General features: G+C 41.0%; 1 protein-coding gene across 1 annotated transcript in view; it reads left to right on the top strand.

Annotated features, from left to right (window-relative positions):
• Window positions 1-20568, top strand: part of LOC124112144 — a 94334-nt gene that overhangs the window by 49586 nt on the left and 24180 nt on the right. Inside the window, exon 3 of the mRNA XM_046472122.2 lies at window positions 3467-3588. Coding sequence (XP_046328078.1) covers window positions 3467-3588 — 122 coding nt within the window. The remainder of the gene's footprint in view (window positions 1-3466; window positions 3589-20568) is intronic.

Here is a 20568-nt window from a genome sequence, read left to right as displayed (position 1 = left end):
GTGGCGAACATGTTTCCAAAGTGCTTAAAAGGAAAATATATGAATGAATCCCTGAACATCAGTGCAGGATATTGTTATTGTATCAATAGGTCTCCTGTACCTTTTCCTTCTTGCTTATCCGCTACCATAAATTAACGAATACGATATACATTTCATTATGCAGCGTTTCATTTTATACTCTTATCGCGGACAAAAGGGCAATTAGCAGCCAACTTCTAATCGCCTCCATGGCTCTATTGACTTCATAATGAATCCTCGTTAAGCAGAATATCTGGGAACCATCTACGCCATATCGCGATATCCGGTGTTCTGGACAGCCGGAGTGGCGATTTTAGACGATAAGCATTCTGACTTGGAAATGATACCGGCAGATGTAAATTTTGTCGTCTTAAAGACAAATCTAGTTTATGACTTCGATTTAACGTTGATTCAATGCATGGGGGTAAAGAAGGGATTTTAAACTTACTAAACAGTACAACTTCAATTCCTAAGGCAATGTCTTGTTATGTAAAGCGGGGTAGGTTTAACGCCGTTTTGTTATTTCGCTTAAATTACTCTGCGTCATATGAAAATCGCAGAAAATTATGAAGGTTGTAGGCGTTAGCCAAGGATCTTTATTGGGGTGAATATGTAGATAAATGCGATAAAAACATTTCCATAATCATCAGAAATGTCTTCTTAAAGCAGAGTCCATTGTAGGCTTTCGATATATCATAAACATGTGTTTATGAATCACTATTAAATAGTGATGACACAAGGTGTTCTCGAAATTGTGAGCGTATCCTGCCCCAACGGTGACACCCTTCACAAAAAAACATGCAAAGGCAAGTCAATTCTTCATCTGAACATGTGGTACACGTCAAAATAAGGAATTGCATCTGACATAATTTTGGTCACTGGTGTGTCAAATTTGGAAATATCCTCCCCATGTCCACATGAAACTTGAATGTTGTAACTTTGATTAAACAACTTTCGAGCAATAGTCTCATGACGCTCTTTGACATCTTCGTAGATTGTACCTCAAAAGTTGTGAAATGTAGACATCAAAGGCTGGAACTGCGGGAACATAAACGAAGGAACTTTGGCAAATTTAGACCGTCCCAACAATTAGCATGTAGATGTTCCTTCTATTTCAACAGAAGAAACCATCCAACAATTATGTCTATTTCGAGACGTCCCTGTCCCGATGCTGTGTCCGTCAACAAGCGCCTGTGTGTGTGTGTAAATGATTAACGCCCGGCATGCAATATAGCTAGCTGTCACAGTGTTTTTGTCACATTAGTCGGACGAGCATCATTCATGTTTAGCGCCCTCCTTGCGTTACCTCAATCAACCAAAAACTAATCTTTGAGGAGCGTCAAGTTACTTTGTTCAGAGCTGGAGGTTAATGGCATATCACCAAATGACTTTATTAAATTCTATTGATCAAACAACCTTTTTAGCCAAGTGAATGTATTTGCATGAAAATTGACAGGTTTGTGGGCTGTCTGCAGTAATTTCGGCGGTGAAATGATTCAGTTTGGGTTATTCCTGAATCCGGCTCTTCTTGCAGCACTGGCTTTAAACCGGCGTCATACTAAACTGAATAAATAACATGGTATATGTGCTTTTTATATCCTACTTATATCCTATGCATAAAATGCATGATGAGTTAAGGTAAATAATTTTATTGAAACATCCATCTCATAGTTGTTTAATGGTTAAGAAATAATTGGATATATGTACATGTAGATCCATAAGAAGATATTTTCTTCACAATACGACAAAAACTGCCAGGAAAAAGAAAGTATACACATAAAAATTGGATTTGACCAAAAATTTACAAATGTTATCAAAACGTTACTCGGCTGGAAAAACGCGCCGAAACATCGCAAACTTAAGGTCGATACCACAGCCATGATACCCGTATCAAACACATCACCATCTAAAAACTATTTATTGTTTTTTTCAATTATAGACACCAAACATAGGTGTATATTTTACAGTTTATATTTCCTTGTTCGTTTCTAACGTTTCGACTGTGCAGTCCACTTATTTTAATAAAACTGTGGCACTCGAATCGTTGAACTTGTATATGATCACTTCTGTGAAGCACGAGCATTGGTATGGTGCCGACAAACTAGGGATCCTAATCCTTGCGAAACTCTCATTCGAATCTCCGTAATACCAGCGCATCCTGGTAGATAAGGGGAGATAACTCCCAGGAACCTTTTACAGCCTGACCACAGGTACAATTCACACCGTATGTTTGGAATAGAACCGGGGAACCTACGTTTAAGCGAGCGAACGCCCACTCATTTTAATATTTGACACCAATAATCATATCATTTGCAACCAATTCATTATAAGTGTCAACTGTCTGTGCCTCTGCACAAGTGACCCGGCCCAAACTGTGTCGACCCGTGAAGATTCCTGGGTAGAATAGGTATTCAGCAACCCATGCTTGCCGTAAAAGGTGACTATGCTTGTCGTAAAAGGCGACTAACGGGATCGTGTTGTCAGGCTCGCTGACTTGGTTGATGCATGTCATCGATCCCAATTGTGTGGATCGATGCTCATGATGTTAATCACTGGATTGTCTGGTCCAGACTCGATTATTTAAAGACCGCCGTCATATAGCTGGAATATTGCTAAGTGCGGCGTTAAAAACAAACCAACAAACCAAACAAACTGTGTCTAAGCACAACAGTTCATTGTCCTGGCTTCGAAACACTTGATTCGAAACACTGATTTCCACCGATTGCAATCCTTAGTTTGTCAGCACTACCTGTGCTTTTGAGTTTCACGAAGTGCTACACGTCTCCGACAACCGTCACTTTAGGCCTTCCCCACGCTTTCCTTGCCGAAACATTCCTGAAATACTCCTAGTCCACACTCAACCACACCATTGTCTTACGTTCTGTAAGAGTTAATGACGGATATGCGCTTTCCGGGCATTTTGTGGACTACAAGGCTGAAAAGTATATACATTTTATGACATATTATCATTAAAACTATATTCGGGATTGTTTAACACTTAAAGTGAATTTAAGAGAATGTTTTCAAATGAACACCTTTGCGCTATGATTCTATTACATAAATCCCATGATTGCTGCAAATAGAAGGTCTTTTAATGTGTCCATTGAATGTTATGTGTCTGACGGGTTTTTTATGGGTGTCTTGAAAATCAGTCGACTGTTGGTGCAATCTTATGACGCCAGAAATATGAGGCAATGGATATCAAACACGCCACTTCGTAAGACAGAGAAGGAAGAAAGATCGCAGCCATTGGCAAAGATCCCCCGATGTTTTAATTGCGCCATGATGCATGTGACATTGGTCACGCTTTTAGCACGTGCCAAACGAGCGTACGTGACCCTATCAAGGAGATGGGCGGCCATGTTATGTAGTAACGACCAATGGCGGAGTTGTTAGCCGCGAGTTAATCATCAGTTTATAATATGTCTTTTGTTTGTGTGTTTTGCAGACTGTATGGGGATTACACAAGTTGCATGGAACCGCATCAAGAAAACATCACCCAAGATATCCAACAAAGGCAGCAAAACCTTGACGCCGTATTTCATCCTCTGTGTAAGGAGCATTTCAAACGTGAGTGCTTGTAGATCAATACTTCTTTCACAACTATTACGACATCTTATATCTAACGCCATTTTCGCAAAAATAAAAATAATTGGAGCATGATTTAATTAAGACACCAGCAATGGAAGAATTAATGAATTCCTCGGCTAATATTTGACAAGATGACAAGAACTCCTTAAGATATCCAGTAAATGCTGCCCTCCCCCTCTCCCTTGCTAAATCAACAAAACATGACTGTTGGGCATTAACTCCAGGACAGGTTTGGCGGTTTAAATGAACTCTTGTTGGCGGTCTGTCGGCTACTCTGCTCTGTCAATCACCCGATAAGCTGCCATGAATGACTAGTTCAAACATTGGCGACAGTGAGTCGTCAAACATGGCTCACTGTTCCTCTTCAGCGTGGACCCTACACGCAGCAGTCGAGTCAACATTAGGCTTTAAACACCAATAATAGGACACACTTAACATAGCTGTAATTGCGTAACCGACAGGACAGTCGATATAGAGAGGTTCCGACGTCCAGAAAGACCAAAAAGAGAGGTTCATTTTCTATATTTACATGAGAAAATGTCCCTTAAGTGTAGGCACATTATGAATAAAGATGTATGTGAGCAATATTTCTATGCATTTCTTTCATTTCAAGTGGCATTGAGGGTAATAAGTGTGTCTAGAAAGCTGCGATACTCACTTACAAATCAGAATATTTCAATATAGAGTATGTGATATATATTAGTATTAGAACCTAATGAGATAAAATAACGTCATCAATAATCTTTGAAATATGACAATAAGGAGATCCGGACCTGACTCGTTAACTATGTTACAAATTAAACTTTCATAAGTCTCCTAAAGGGATGCAATTACAGGCCGACATTTTTATACTGGGGTAAAATTAGTTGGTTTCCTGGTACAAAAATCAATGCTGCCTGACATGAAAGGCATTTACGAGCTCATTTGTTCCTTCTTCCGCATGGGTAGGCAGCGACCAGAAGGTGAAAAAACTCAGACTTAGAAAATAAGACGTGTGAGGCGTCATTTTTGCGAACACCTGGAGTCAACACTAATTCTCAGCGATCCATTCATAGAATTTTCACCACTATTTTGTCTTTTACGCCTAATGGAATATGTTTCGACAGAAGATCGAGACTGATTATTCTTTGGCGTTGACTTTTTATATTTATCATAATCGTCGTGTGATATTATGGTGCCGCGGCATCGTGTTTTTAAATCAAACTACTGTTCAAAGCGCTGTCAATCCATCTCATTGCTCCTGTTTGCAATGACGTCATCTCGAAGTCATCACGACGTACCTTCAGTTGGTATTCTACTTGACATTTGCCTGCAAAATTAGAGGTGCTTGCTTTCCACGTACGCCATCCAAAACTGTATTCACACCAAGCATAATTCTTTTCCTGACAATGTTGCCTTAAGTCACAGTAAGCAAAATATATATCACTTCGGCCTGCATCTCGTGAAGATCCGGGTAAGAATTAAGGCGACTAACGGGATCGGGTGGTAAGGTTCGCTGACTTGGTTTATTCAAAATACACGTCATCATTGCGTAAATCGATGCTCATGATGTCAATCACTGGATTGTCTGATCCAGACTAGATTCTTTACAGGTCGCCGCTATCACTGGAATATTGCTGAGTGCGGCGTAAAACAACAAACAAAATTACAAAATAACTAGACATCATTACAGTTAAAATTTGATGTAAATTCCTTTCTGTTAAACTCCCATTATACCTTAAACCCCGGGCACCCCAGTTATCTCCACCTGGAGATGACGAACAGTTAATCATAGTTGGCCTCAGCAACCACAACTAAGAAACCAGAGCACTGTAGGTGGGAAATCATTAACAAACCCACACTTCTAATATCAATAAACTCACCTTTCTTTATAATATTTGTCAGGCGAATTCTGGCGAAGGAGACCACTATTTTTGGTTTGAATATGAGTTGCATTGTATAACCTTCAAAGTCCTGCAGAGCGCAATGACATTATGGTGACAGGTCCCAATATCAAAGATGGCGAGAGATTTGCTGGGTTCGGAAGTAGGCTCGTGTTTGCCACGTGACTGACTCCGGACTGCCGACGTAATTCCTCGCCTCATAAAAACATCAGCGCAGTTACCTAAATCATACAGACCGATAGTAAGGCTTAATATCCGAAATAAAAAAATATCGATTTTTTTTCCCTGAGAATTCCTGTCAACTTGGATCTTTGCTCCGTAAGGTTTATATGGCGAAGGGATATAGAGAATGTTGGACAAGACTTGTATTAGGTGACTAAATCGTGTGTGATAATGATAAATATTGTCTTAAGCCTCTGTTGTTATTGCTGCCGTATCAAATAACAAGCACTGTTATGTTTGATTAGATTGGATATTAGCAGTAAATTAGGCGTTATCGCCTGCTTGATGTTATAGGTGGCTTTGATGATGGTGTTGGGCAAACATCAATGGATGACGGTCCTAAATCTGACGGGATATGATTGTATGACTAAATATCAAATTCGGATAAAGTCATCAAATTGACACGCCAAGCCACATTTACTAGGATGCCGTGTTTGATTGTGTCACATGGCTTCTATAAACCCCAGCGACATCTTTAGTGACAAAGAATCTTATTAGGTCTAAGGTTTATGCATGATGCAATGTGCCCTACACCAGCATCTCCATCTGATATTCTATCAGCACAAACCTGTTACGTGTGTGGGAGTGGTTTTGGTTTTGGCTTTGAACAGTATTTCAGTTTTGTCTCATTGCGATGAAAGCCCATCGTTCACATGTAGGAGACTGTTATCACTTTGGCGACACCCCAAGCATGAACATTATTTGGCTTTATCTGGGATTCGAACCACGACACAAATAAAGGGAGCTAACTCCGCATAGCAAATGCGGCTTCTTATTTTTAGACTAATGGAACACTGACTTCGAGTGAGTGCGTGTGGTCTTACGCCAATTTTAGCAATATTCCAGCAATATCACGGCGGGGGACAAAAGGAATTGGCTTCACACATTGTAACCATGTGGGGAATCGAACCCGGATATTCGGCGTGACGAGCGAATATAACCACTAGGCTACCCCACCAGCCCCACTGCTATGTTTACAATAATACAGTATTTATATATAACGGTATTTCTTTCTATATATTCGTCTTTCAGTTTTGTTGTACCATTCTTTCAGTGAGAGACGACCGCCTCCGTGGTCTAGTGGTAGAGCGTCCGCCCGGAGAGCGGAAGGTCCGGGGTTCGATCCCCGGCCGCGTCATACCAAAAGACGTTCAAAGATGGTACTTGTTGTTACCCTGTCTGGCGTTCGGCATTAAGGGGCTAAATCAAGGACTGGTCGGCTCGGAGTCAGTATACTGTGTCTGAGTGGGGTATTCATGTTAAACTGCGGCATGGTATCTCAGTGAGCTAGCACTATAAATCAGCATCAGTCCGGACTAGTACAAGCAGCCACACAAACACACACACGTACATGCACGTCGCTATATAAGTGCAATAATCTTGGACGCGACGTTAAACCCAATTTCACCTCAACTCAGTGAAAGACACAGAAAATAAAGAATGTACACCCATGTTTGATGGTGGCTGAAAATGACAAACACAAGAAATAGTGATGTATTTCATACGGGTATCATCGTTGTGTTTTTGACCTGAGGTTTGCAGTGTTTCGTCGACTGTTCTCAGCGTAGTAACAATTAGATAACGTTTGTAATGTTTTGGTCAAATCCAAGTTTCAAGTGTATGCGTTCTTTAATCTGGCATTTTATGCCAAATGTCATCTTGCAGGAAGAAAAATCTCATCATTACATTGTGCAAGTCATATCTGGCAGGTCGTTCGTAATCGGTGTACAAATTTGGTGCATGGTTATTTCTAATGTAAATGCTGACGCAAATAATTTGCTTTGCAACTTTTAATTTGAATGGGAAGTGTAGACAATGTTATATTTTATTCGTTATGTAAAACTCGACGCATCAGTGACAAAAATGATGTCCGATGCCATGCACTATTTTGACTTGTACCATATGTTCCAGTGTCTTTTTATGTGGGCAATTAGTTGACTTGTCTTTGCATGTGTTTGTGACGGTTGCCCCCTGTGGGGCAGGATACGCTTTTCTTTTCGCGAACACCTGGCATCATTACTATTCGATAGTGATTCATAAACACATGCTCATTATATAGTCGGAATCGTACAATCGACGCTGCTTTTGGCACAGATTTCTTATGAATATGGAAAGGGTTTTGTCGCCTTTATTTATTAAGAATCAAGGGAACAAATACTAGTTCAAGGCCTCCGACTGCCTTCAGATTCCGATGTAGAACCTATTATCAAACACTCAATAATACATTTGACACACAGCACATAACATAACACTAGCTTTGGGTCGTACTAAGTTGTATCGCGGCGTGTCAGCTAAATGTTGGAGGGATGGACAAAGTAAGTCAAGCGCTGTTATTTGCTGACAAACGAACCTCATACTCCAGGATTAGGACGCTTATCGGATCCTGGCACTCCTAAGGAACACAACTCAGTGAATTGCGGTGCCTCAGACCTTATAGCTGGTTATCACAAAATAGAACAGCGACAAAACCCTTTTCAAGATCTTCTGTAAAATTACCTGTAATGTGTCATGACATAATGTATTCTTATAGGACACAGTACCTTGCATCTTAAGTCCTTCACTCAGCTTCAGGTTTCACAATACCGACCCCACTTTCACCACCACAAAGGTGTTCCAGTTAGTTACATCATATGTTCACCGTTGTTGTTTTTTAGCCCAAACAACATTTTTAAATCAATGATCTGACATTCATGCCTTTTAGCCACAGTGATAAAATGACCCTCTTCCACTGGATGCTATCGTAAAGCCTTTGATGACTTCAGAATGCAGTGGTCCGCTAACTGAATAAAACCATGTAAAGAATCTACAGCCACAAAGACAGAAGCCGGTCTTCCGCGATATCAATACTTAACGTGTATTTTTATATGATTACGGGATATGACTGCGAAGTGGTGAACATTTCTATTCAAACCTCTATTCATCATATCCAATTCTATACCTCTTTGAAGTGGACTGATGTCCCGTCAGCTGTACACATAATAATAGACAACATACCTTTGATACTATTCTTTGCCATCAACATCGAGCTCGAGCTCGCTAGCTAGCTAAACAGGTGTGATTATCTTTAATGTTAGACCAAATACCTTTGACGTTTGTGATTCTTATTAATAATCTGAAATTAATACTTGGGCACAAGATGTTTCTTCATTTCGTGGCAGCTAAGAGGTATATAATCAAGCAGTGGATCCTTTTTGCCAATGTTTCAAGCTTATCGTATGTGACGGACTTGTGTTAGTGTGTAGATACACTGCAATCCGTTGTCTGTATACAGGCAATGCGGTGAATGTGTGTGTGTGTATGTGAGCGTTTGTGTGTGTGTGTGTCTGTATCTGTGAGCGTGTATGTGAGCGTTTGTGTGTGTGTGTGTATGTGAGCGTTTGTGTGAGTGTGTGTGTGTGTGTATGTATGTGAGCGTCTGTGTGTGTGTGTGTGTGTGTGTGTCTGTATCTGGCAGCGTGTATGTGAGCGTTTGTGTGTGTGTGTGTGTGTGTGTATGTGAGTGTGTGTATTTGTGTTTGTGTGTGCATGCATATGTGTGTGCGCGTGAGTGTATATGTTTGTTCGAGTGTATGTGTGTGTGTTTGTGAGTGTTTGTGTGTGTGTATTTGTGTTTGTGTGTGCGTGCATATGTGAGTGTATGTGTGTGAGTGTGTTTGTGTGTGCATGCATGTGTGGGAGTGTATGTGAGGTGTTTTATATATGCGGTGACCACTATATTTCCATTCTTGTGTATATGGGAGTGTGTTTTTGAGTGAGTGTGTGTAAATGTTTGTATTGCGTGTGTGTTTCTGTGTGCATTCATGTGTGTGAGTGTGTTTGTGTGTGTGTCTGTATGTGTGTGTATTTGTCTTTGCGTGTGCATGCATGCGTTCGTGTGAGTGTATATGTGTGTGTGAGTGTATGTTAGTATGTGTGTGTGAGTGTCTGCTCGTGTGTGGAGGGGGGGGGGGGGGGGGGGGGGAACGTTGTGTGTCTGAGTGTATGTGAGTGTGTGCGTGTGAGTGTCTGCTCGTACTTGTCTGGACTAAAGCCGAGTTTAAAGTGCTAGCCCACTGAGATACCATGCCGCAGTTTAACTTGAATACCCCACAGTATACTGCCTCCGAGTCGACCAGTCCTTGTTTTAGCAATGTAATGCCGAGGGCCGTTTGGTATGACGCGGCCGAGGATCGAACCCGGACCTTCCGCTTTCCGGCCGGTTTTTGAATTTTATGAAGTTTCCAGGATAGAATCATGTTCAGTTTAACACATTTGTTTTTGCCATGCACAAAGTTTAACCTTTCGAAGTGTATATTCTGTTTTGTTCCCCTACACGTGTGTAATATCTCCAAGCATTTGACTATATGAGTGTTGTATATCCATGAGCGACCTTTTCGTTATATTTGTCTCTGTATAAATTGTGGTAGATATGCTGTGTATGCCACCGAAGTCTTCCAATTTGTTTTGTAAAACTTAGGGTCGGGTTTTATGCCACTCTAGCTGTTTCACGAAGGGGTTCACCAGAAATGGTCTTCACACATGGTACCCATGTGGGGAATCGAACCCGAGCTTTCGGCGTGACGAGCCAACGCGTTATCCACTAGACTACCCCTGCTCTTTGGCGTAGCCACGTCTGCTTCTCTGTATTTGTGGTCGGTATACAACTCCGTCTTGTTAATGGGATTGCTCTAACGACTTATATTAAGGCATTGCCGATATGAGTCAGTACAGCCGGGAAGTGTATATTTAAAGTCAAATCGCAAGCATGCGGCGTTACGCGTCAAGTAGCAATTGAATTAGTTCCCAGTTTAGGGCAGATCGCTCACTGCTTTCCGCAAATGAGACCTGCGTAACAACAGTGTGCACACTAACCTCGTTGAAAGCTGAGCAGAGCAACAATATGACGTCATGATGGAACGTCGTCGCAGTTTAGGAATGGCGAGAAATGCGTCACAAGGCAGTCTGTTCCTATTAGCTAAAGAAATAGTTCATTATCAAATGAGAAAAGAAAGCGCTTTCAATGTGAACGTTTTGTCCCTGTCATTGACGTAATATCTGGTTTTGTGAGACATTTGCCCTTAACATTTGCCCTATAGCATTCGGACCTAGTCGGTGTATATACATACAAAACATGAAGGTCTGTCCAAATTAATCAGCATCAAATATGACTAAGTATTCACATATTTATGCCATTTTTATGTGGGTATACGAGGGGTCACTGAAAAGTTTTGAGCCTAACTTTGATGGACTGCGTTGGTGGACTTGGTTAGTAATTATTTTTCAACATAATACCCCCGAGTTCCACCCACTCCTGCCAACGATGCAGACATGACGTCATAATCATATGCTTGCCAGACAGTTGTTTCTTCATTTTTGGGAAAAGGCGGAAATCTGATGGCGCTGAACCTGGTGAATACGGATGGTGTTCTTGTACACAGGCGCACTGTTCTGGTGGAACAAGGAAGGCGCATCCTCCCCTTCAGATGACACTTTGCCCTTCTGGTTTGAGATGGGGTGGTCGGGTAGCCTAGTGGTTAAAGCGTTCGCTCGTCACGCCCAAGACCCGGGTTCGATTCCCGACATGGGTACAATGTGTGAAGCCCATTTCTGGTGTCCCCCGCCGTGATATTGCTGGAATATTACTAAAAGCGGCGTAAAACCATATTCACTCACTCAAAGGGAATTACTCATAACCATCTGTTATGTTTTTTAGGATGTTCATTTTTCCGATTTTAATACGGATCCAGTTAGGAGTTGTTTATTAATTTTCTTTTTCACACCACACCCAGTAATATTCCAGCTATATGACGCCGGTCTTTAAATAATCGAGTCTGGACTACACAATCCAGTGACTGAACTCATGGCCATCGATCCACGCAATTGGGATACGACAATATGCATTCAAGTTAGGCAGCTGTTGGGTACATGTCAACGCCTAAAGAAAGATACATGCCTACATGTTTCCTGTACACCTATATATACTAGTATCCAGGAGTTCCTTGATCTCTACACTGTTATGTCTATATAATTTACAGAATGGTATTGGTTTACAAATCCCCCGTTTAAGCTGTTGTTTACCCTCATCCTTACATATTGCTTATATCCATCTCCCTAGACACGTCCGACACCCTCTCTGTAAGGTTAATGTAATCTCCAATATTTCCGTGCTCAGACAGTGTAACCTAAATGTATTAGTAACACACTACCCCTAAACCCTTCTGCTTATGTAGATATATAGATAAAAGACGGTATTTGAGCATCTGTATTCACCGCACGTAACGGGAGCGATGAGGGCAAATTATCAAGGCAGTTTGGATCTGGTGGCGGAGAAAGATTTGAGCAATTATCGACCATTGCTCGGAAGAAAAAGCAGCAAGGATATCGTTTGAGACGTCAGTATTCTGCTTTGTCGATGAAACTTCGAATATTTGATTTTCCAGCATTTCTGGTGGTTAAGCCGACGGGTGTTTATTTTAGTCTGCTATTAGTCTTCAACAACGGTCATTGCAATTCTGTGCTGCTGTCATTTATGTACGTCCTTAGGGGACATCTCCCATCACTCTTTATAACATGTGAAGGATGTTTATATGCCTTACTCTATTTTGCTTTCTGTACTTTTTTGTTTTTGTGTTTTTGCATTTCCGACAATGATTGATTTCCGTTGAAGTGCATGATATTTTAGGTTTAAATGTCAAGTGGCACAGCAATGGACCAGGCCGCCGGTGGACCTCGGAAGATGGGTTTTCTGTACATGTGTTCAGAAACATGAAACCATCCTCTCATGTCCTATAATACGCTCTCGTTCATTTGTTTCTATATTTCATATTTATATTTCTGAAATATGTTAAGAAATTATAACGACGTATTTCATTTTATTATTTTGAAAAACAAAAAAACAAAACAAGGAGCATATTTGGTTTTAGCATCCAAAACTGGCTCCCACAGAAGATATCGCTTGGATGAGATCAAGCGATATCTACAGTGCATCACAATGCTTTGCAGACCATTGTGATGTCATTTGTTACCATGACGTCACAATCAAATGGCATCACTAATGGCTCTGCTGCTGAAGCTGTTAGCAGTACTTTTACACTTAAGCACTGTTTATTACTGTCTACAAACTGAAAAAGATGAAAGAATGATGTTGGATGATAAATAAAATCTCACCCTCGTGTCTTTTGATATCAAATATATCAACACTCATTGATATATTTGATATCAAAAGACACTCGGGTAAGATTATCTATATTTCAAACATGACGACATGTATAACAGCAAACAAGTCAACTCCTCACCAAGGTAACTTTGTGCTGTCCAACAGACAAATACTGGTCGAACTATCATGAAACATCGTTCTGGCAGCCTTTCAGGTGTTCTCAGCATCATTAGTGTCTTGTGGCGAGACGACACTGAATTGCTGCTAGTTCTTGTAATTAAATACGACAGCCGTAGTTAAATTTCACAGCCTTGAAAGATCCTCTGATTCACAGACATAATATTGCTGACGACTCTGTACCAATCTTACAGGTCACTGTCGGAGTCATGATGAACCAAGTCAAGCCAGACCTATCACCTGGTTACTGACTCGTGCGTCTCGGGCTTGTCAGAGACCTTCATAAGCTGGCATTTGCCTACCCATGTGGTTTGGGCGATCATTATTGCCGATCAGGAGACCGGGTTTGATTCCATATTTAATATGTTTAATCCCATCGTTCCAAGTTCTGAGATACATTTTACTTTTAAAAAACGACGGTAAAGTATGCGTCGATTTATATGTAGTCTAGCCCAAGGCGCCAGAACTCGCTTGGCATAGATGCGTACAGGCGTGCCAAAATCCTATGATCGGGGGTTCGAATCAAGGTTGTAGCATCATACCGTGGGTTTACCAAAGTGGTAAACGTCTTAGAGTAAACTTACTTCGGACTTTCTTCTCCCATCACGCCAGAAATACTGTTCAAGACGACGTTAAACCATACTCACACACAAACACAAGAGCAGATCATGAAATATGTTTGCCTCGTCGGTACAAACATGGGGTCCGTGATACTGGGGCGTAGTCATTGTCGTAACGAAACGTTTGTAGTGCTTCAGTAATTAACTGCTTGCCATCATCTGCTTCGAGGTGTACAACAATGACCTGTTGGGACCTGTGAACAGGGTTATGAAGAGAACATACCACGGATTATAAACGGATTAAATCTAGGATTCGAACCCTGAATCTGACAGCTTAGAGATTTAGCTATATGCTGAGATTCTGCAGCCTCACAAACTTGTATCACCCGAGAACTGTCAGAATTGATCATATCAACAAAACCGTATCCTTAAGCTCTGAACAGTCTCCTATCAGCTAAGTGTAAGGTAAGCATCATTCTGCGTGACGGAGTTTAAGAGAAATGTAGATGAGTGTACCGAAACTAGAATATGGCGAAGTCTTGGCGCCATATTTTGCAACACCGGCAAGATTCCAGGAACTTACCAACATGGACAGCGAGATGTTCGGCCTCGGATAACCAGATCTTTAGAACTACATCATCAAGCGACACGGCCTTATAATTGTGTCCTTGGCAGTACGCACTTCTCCTTGAAAAAGCAGATGCCTGTTGCAGCACCACTACATCATTGTCACTGTCTAGCCGCTTGTTTTTCCTGGATTCTGTCTTTACATACTTCTGGGCAGAGATTTCACAGCGGATGCCGAGCCGTTAATTGGTATGGGAACATCTTTACTACAGTGAGGTGGATGAGTGGGTTGGTGGGTGGCTTGGTGTATAAGTGCGTGTATGTGGGAATAAGTAACTGGGTTAGTGCCTGTGTCATTGTGTGGTTGTGTGACTGAGTTGATAGGTGCTTGAACGGAATAAGGTCTGTGAGTTGATTGGTTTGATGGTGAGTTAGTGTCTGGGCGGGGGTGTCTGTTGGGTGGCTTAGTGTATAAGTGCGTGTATGTGGCAATAAGTACCTGGGTTAATGTCTGTGACATTGTGTGGCTGAGTTGAGGGGTGCTTGAACGGAATAAGGTCTGTGAGTTGATAGGTTTGATGGTGACTTAGTGTCTGGGCGGGGGTGTCTGTTGGGTGGCTTGGTGTATAAATGCGTGTATGTGGGAATAAGTACCTGGGTTAGTCCTGTGGCAATGTGTGGTTTGGGTGGCTGAGTTGAAGGGTGCTTGAATGCAATAATGTATTTTTGAGTTTGTTCGTTTGATAGTGGGTTCGTAGTCTGGAGGGGTGCGTTTCTGGGTGAATAGTGTTTGAGAGAATAGGTGGTTGAGTGAGTGAAAGTGTGAAGGCCAAATCAGTGTGTGAGTGTCCAAAGGGTTAACTGAGAAGTGAATTAATAGATGCGCGTGTGAGAAGTTTGGTGGGTAAGTCAAATAATTTATGAATTGTTTGACTGCTTTAACCACAGGGACTTGAGATTTGGGGAGTGGGATTTGGCGAGTAAATTCAAATACCCCTGTATCAGTGCAGTATCTAGTTAGTGTGAATTGTTTTATACAAAAACATCAAGGCAGGAACACTACGTATTTTTTTCTGATCAGGAGTCGAACCCTTGTTTTTCGCGATCGGCTTGACGATGTGACTTTTAAACCACCTGGCCACCTAACAGTCCATGTAGTACTAGGGACAGACATCATCTTAATCAACATCGGGTCATCTGTCATTTACATAGTGTGCCTGAAGAACAAACGATCAGCACTACCTATTGTCCCCTACTGCACTTGTATAGAGTTATTTCAAGGGAGACATAACAGACACGTCTAGACTTTATAGTGCACGACACAAAGGCGTCTGGGAATATGGTCAAAGAATATATGCCACTAGGGCCATTATTGCAAAAATATGTAGACATAATCTGATACACACGAAACTTCAACGCAAAAATACATACCTTTTACTGATGCGAGAAATTGGTCGATTATAAATCTTTGCTACATATTTCTGTATGACACATTAGTGGCAGAAATGGGTTTTTCTACCGTTGCAGTTCTTAGAAAATTCGATCAATAAGAACATGCAACATTAGATGTCTTCAGAAAACTTCACCATTCGTTATTAAAAAAAATTAAAATATGGTGTAAAGGGTTATACAATTAACGGGGGCACGGGTGGCCCAGTCGTCTAAGGCGCCGCGATTCGCTGTAAAGAGTGCGTCTCTTGGGTACGCCAGAAACCTATGAATGGGGTTCGAATCCCGGTTCGCCCCGATTATGTTTCTAGGTTTGTCAGCACCATACCCGTGCTCGTGGGTTTCACCGAAGTGGTAAACGTCTGAGACCTGAATCGGGCTTTCTTCCCACATTAAACTGACACGCCGCGATATAACTGGAATGCTGTTAAAAGCGGCGTTAAACCCAACTCACTCACTTACTTATACAATTTACAATATGTACACGGTCTATGTTATGTGATCTACGCATGCGTGGCCTTGAAAGAGGGTCGCGATAAAGTTAATACCATTTATTTATTTCGAAAACACTTATCTGAAAATAACGTGCACTAGATGACAATAGATAATGAACAGTAAGGTTTGGAGCATCACATCCTTGTAATTAGAGACTCATTAACGGAGAGCACACTGTCATCTTCCGCATCTCGATGGATACCCTGAATTGATCGGGGAGTGCTAAATCTCGGGAACCATTGATCAGCAGAGAATGTAAGAGTAAATGGAATAAATTGAGATTAACAAGGGGAGGGTTGGAGGTTTATTGTGAGGTTGTACCACTGCTAAGTGCTCGTCGTTGCTGATGGACATAGAACTTATTCTTTCATGATCAGTTAAAAAGTATGGATATATGTCGTCGAAAATAATCGTTGACCATGTAAATATGTCAGGCAATTTCATCTACGTCCAACGTATTGAAACTCCATGGAAAATACACCATATGGCAAGTTTAAACGTGTCCCGAGAAATATTTCATATCTCTTTTACACACACTTGACATTTAGAGAATAGTGAGTGAGTGAGTGAGTGAGTGGGTGGGTGGGTGGGTGCGTGCGTGCGTGCGTGCGTGCGTGCGTGCTTGCTTGCGTGTGTGCGTGCGTGAGTGAGTGAGTGAGTGAGTGAGTGAGTAAGTATGGGTTTACGCAGCTTTTAGCAATATTCCAGCAATATCACGGCGGGGGACACCAGAAATTGGCTATACACATTGTACCCATGTCGAGATTCGAACCCGTGTCTTCGGCGTGACGTGCGAACGCTTTAACCACTAGGCTACCCCCAGCTCCCCCAACCCCACCCCCGCCCCCGCCCACGCCCCTGCCCCCGCCCACGCCCACGCCCACGCCCCCGCCCCCGCCCACGCCCACGCCCACGCCCACGCCCACGCCCACGCCCCTGCCCCCGCCCACGCCCACGCCCACGCCCACGCCCACGCCCATATCCCCGATAGGCCACAAATGGTATCCATATAGGTAATCGAACCCTAATCATTGGCTAAACGGGTTAACAGCTTGACTGCCCAGTCGCTGATATACAGTCATGTACAATACTAAGTTCTCTTACTTTTCTAGAGAGAAAGTCCTTAGAAAGTCACTCGGGTGACGTCATGGCTGCAGCTGCGCTCTTTGTGCAGATGTTTCTTGGTATTTCTGACACATATTAATTTTGCATAGCTGAGAAAAAATAAACTTTGTATATTACTGCTTTGTGTAGGGTGTGTTTTGTGCGACAAAGTAATCTATTCACTTGTCAATGACGTCATGCTGAACAATTGTATTCATCTTGAAATGAATATTCAGTCAGCTATTCTTGGAGTGGCTACCGCCATGAGTGGGCACAGTTCGTCGCGGTATGGTAACAACCGACTTTGAAGCGAATTAACAGTCACGCATCTGCGTTGATTTTTAATCATGTATTGACTTAACAATTGCACAGCTTAACAACAACTTCCAGCATGTTTACATTCAAACATGTTTGGGATTAGTTTGTATAAGCGACCTTCAATCACTTAATGTTAAAGACTTTTTTTATTATTTCTTTGCAGTATGACACCTTTGGAAATACTTTAGAATGTTACACCTTTGATGCAAGTTTTACAGTCACATATTTTTATGCGACTTTAGAAGCACTCGCATTTGAAGCACTTTGCAATCACACACTTTTGAAGCGATTTTGCAATCACACACTTTTGATGCGATTTTGCAATCATACACTTTTGAAGATACTTAGCAATAACAGTTTTTTGAAGCGACTTTACAATCACATACTTTTGAAGCGACATAACAATCACACACCCTTGAAGAGAGTTTGCAATAACACACTTTTCAAGCGACTTTACAATCACACGTTTGAAGCGCTTTTCAACCAAATTAATGACCACTCTTGTCTTTGACGCTGTGTTACAATCACACATCTTTCTAGTGACTGTACACTTTGCCATCCTTGTAGGGAGTTTACATTCCCGCTAGTCACTAAAGCGAATGTATATCTTTAAAGTCACATCAATACCAGACATCTTGCATTATGCACTTTTGAAGATACTTAGCAAAACAGTTTTTTGAAGCGACTTTACAATCACATACTTTTGAAGCGACATAACAATCACACACCCTTGAAGAGAGATTGCAATCACACACTTTTCAAGCGCTTTACAATCACACGTTTGAAGCGCTTTTCAACCAAATTAATGACCACTCTTGTCTTTGACGCTGTACAATGTGTTACAATCACACATCTTTCTAGTGACTGTACACTTTGCCATCCTTGTAGGGAGTTTACATTCCCGCTAGTCACTAAAGCGAATGTATATCTTTAAAGTCACATCAATACCAGACATCTTGCATTATGCAATGACATTACAGTTACATATCTTTTCTTATTTTTATTTACATCACATCAATTTATATTTGCAAGGACTCGTGCGAAGTCGATATGTAGCGACTTTTGACAATCAAATATTCGTGTTGACTTTACCATGGCCAGTTGGGCAGGGCATGTTCAAAACTTTCACGAACGCTTGAAAATCAACGCTGCCGTTCAGTCACGCAGAAACTAAAGATTATCAATCTATCCTCCAGTATTCGACAAAGAGACATTGGTCAATATTCCTCTGACATTAACAGTCGGTACCCACTTTACAGAAGAAGTGTTTTGCCAATAATCAATAACTTAAATGTTAAAAAATATATAATGTATAACATTGTCAAGTTGACTTCATATTTTTTGTTTTTAACGCAGTATTATTTACGATCTGATGCTCACTTAAATATAATTTGCAAACTCTTCTTATAATCATAATGTATTCCATGTTCAATTCGAACACATAGCAACGACGTTTGATTCACGTTCATATTTAAATGCAGGGTATCATCAACTATGCATTGTTATTCAACTGATTAGAATGAAGATATTAATATATTCATACATTAACATTCTATCATCCGAGTATGCGTTTCAAAGTAACTGTTTATGACCGTAGTATTATCCCTTAACAGTCTAATATCCTACACATACATCTAAGGAGTAAGCTGAGATTACATTACAATCACATCTCTATTGTGTTCTCAAAAGCCGTAAAGTTCTCCGTCGTGCCACAATACCACATTATCGTCTCTTTCGATCTTCACATGAATATTGACCAGCTGAAATAATTATTCCTTTTTCGATTATGTACATCGAATGGATATTGTCATCCCAAGAAATATGTAACAGCAAATCTGAATATTTCCTCGAATCGGTATTTGATATTGCGCCTTCGGGGGGCCATTTCGATTTCCTCCTTGTGGAGGAATTAGGTATCGATCGTTCTCCTAGATTCTTTGTCTCCAGCCGGAGACGGGGAATAACATATCTCGGTATTGTATCTACAAAATGCTAGCTTTCCTTATCGATAGAAGTTGGCGTAGTCAGTTCGCAGCGTACCATGGTCTTTCGTGCACAGCAAAAAACTTTGAAGCCCGATCATATTTTCTTTTAACCTTTTTTTTCAGAATACATTAATGAACATGTTTCTTTCATTTCATGTGTTATTCAATCTATTTTCAAAGTTAACAATTGTTGAAGATTAGTTTGGTAAAAAAAATGACAATGAATTCAGAAGATCATGTTAATGTCTCTTAGCAACGTTATATATAAGACGATAGAAAAATTATTAGTAATACCATTTTTTGGCAAATGAATATAAAACAAAAAGTCATTGCATTCTTTTTAATTTGTACGTTTATATTTTTCCCTTTTTTTGTTTTCTTTTAAGATCTTTGTTAGTTTTTTTATCTCTTAATTGATTTTATTTTCGCTGTTCTATTGTTTTAATTTTTCTTTGGGTGGGGGGGTAGTTTTGGAGGTGGGAGTTGTGTTTATGTTATGTTTCTATTTCTCTTTTTATGTATGTGTTTTGTGTGGTGGGAAGTGTGTAGGAAGGTCACATGATTGCCAAGGGAGGAGGGATATCTTACTCTCAACAACAAAATCAGGCAACCCAGGCTTCAACTTGACAAGCAGTGTCATAGAGATGCATTAACGTTCCATCCAATATGCCTTAACTAACAAAGTGCCACATCCCCGTCTGCTCCCAGATAGCCTCAGCCATGAGTGTCCAGTTCCAGAGTTCATCTTGTAATGCCCCAACGTGATGTCCAGGCTAGATTGACCACTACCTTAATGTAAGATTGTCCGACAGTACCCCTAGACCCGTGTCAAGGGGCTCGTCCCGAGGGATTAAAGATCTAGACTCATGCCCCCGAACTATTATAGGAAAAAGATTGGATTTTCTATGATAGTAATAACCAATTGATTGATTACACTTAAAAGCGCTTTTCATGTGCCATACAGATCCTGTGCCGAATTTTGGCCTCTCTTTTCCAGAGGTCTTGGCGATGTGGCATGTCTTGTAATAGCTTCTCTGGTTCAATCTCTTAGGCCCTCATAAATA

This window comes from Haliotis rufescens, unplaced genomic scaffold (assembly GCF_023055435.1).
Source record: "Haliotis rufescens isolate VD_foot unplaced genomic scaffold, xgHalRufe1.0.p SCAF_6, whole genome shotgun sequence".
Classification (NCBI taxonomy): domain Eukaryota; kingdom Metazoa; phylum Mollusca; class Gastropoda; order Lepetellida; family Haliotidae; genus Haliotis; species Haliotis rufescens.
The sequence above is the reverse complement of the archived record's forward strand: the minus strand, read 5'-3'. Positions and strand labels throughout refer to the sequence as shown.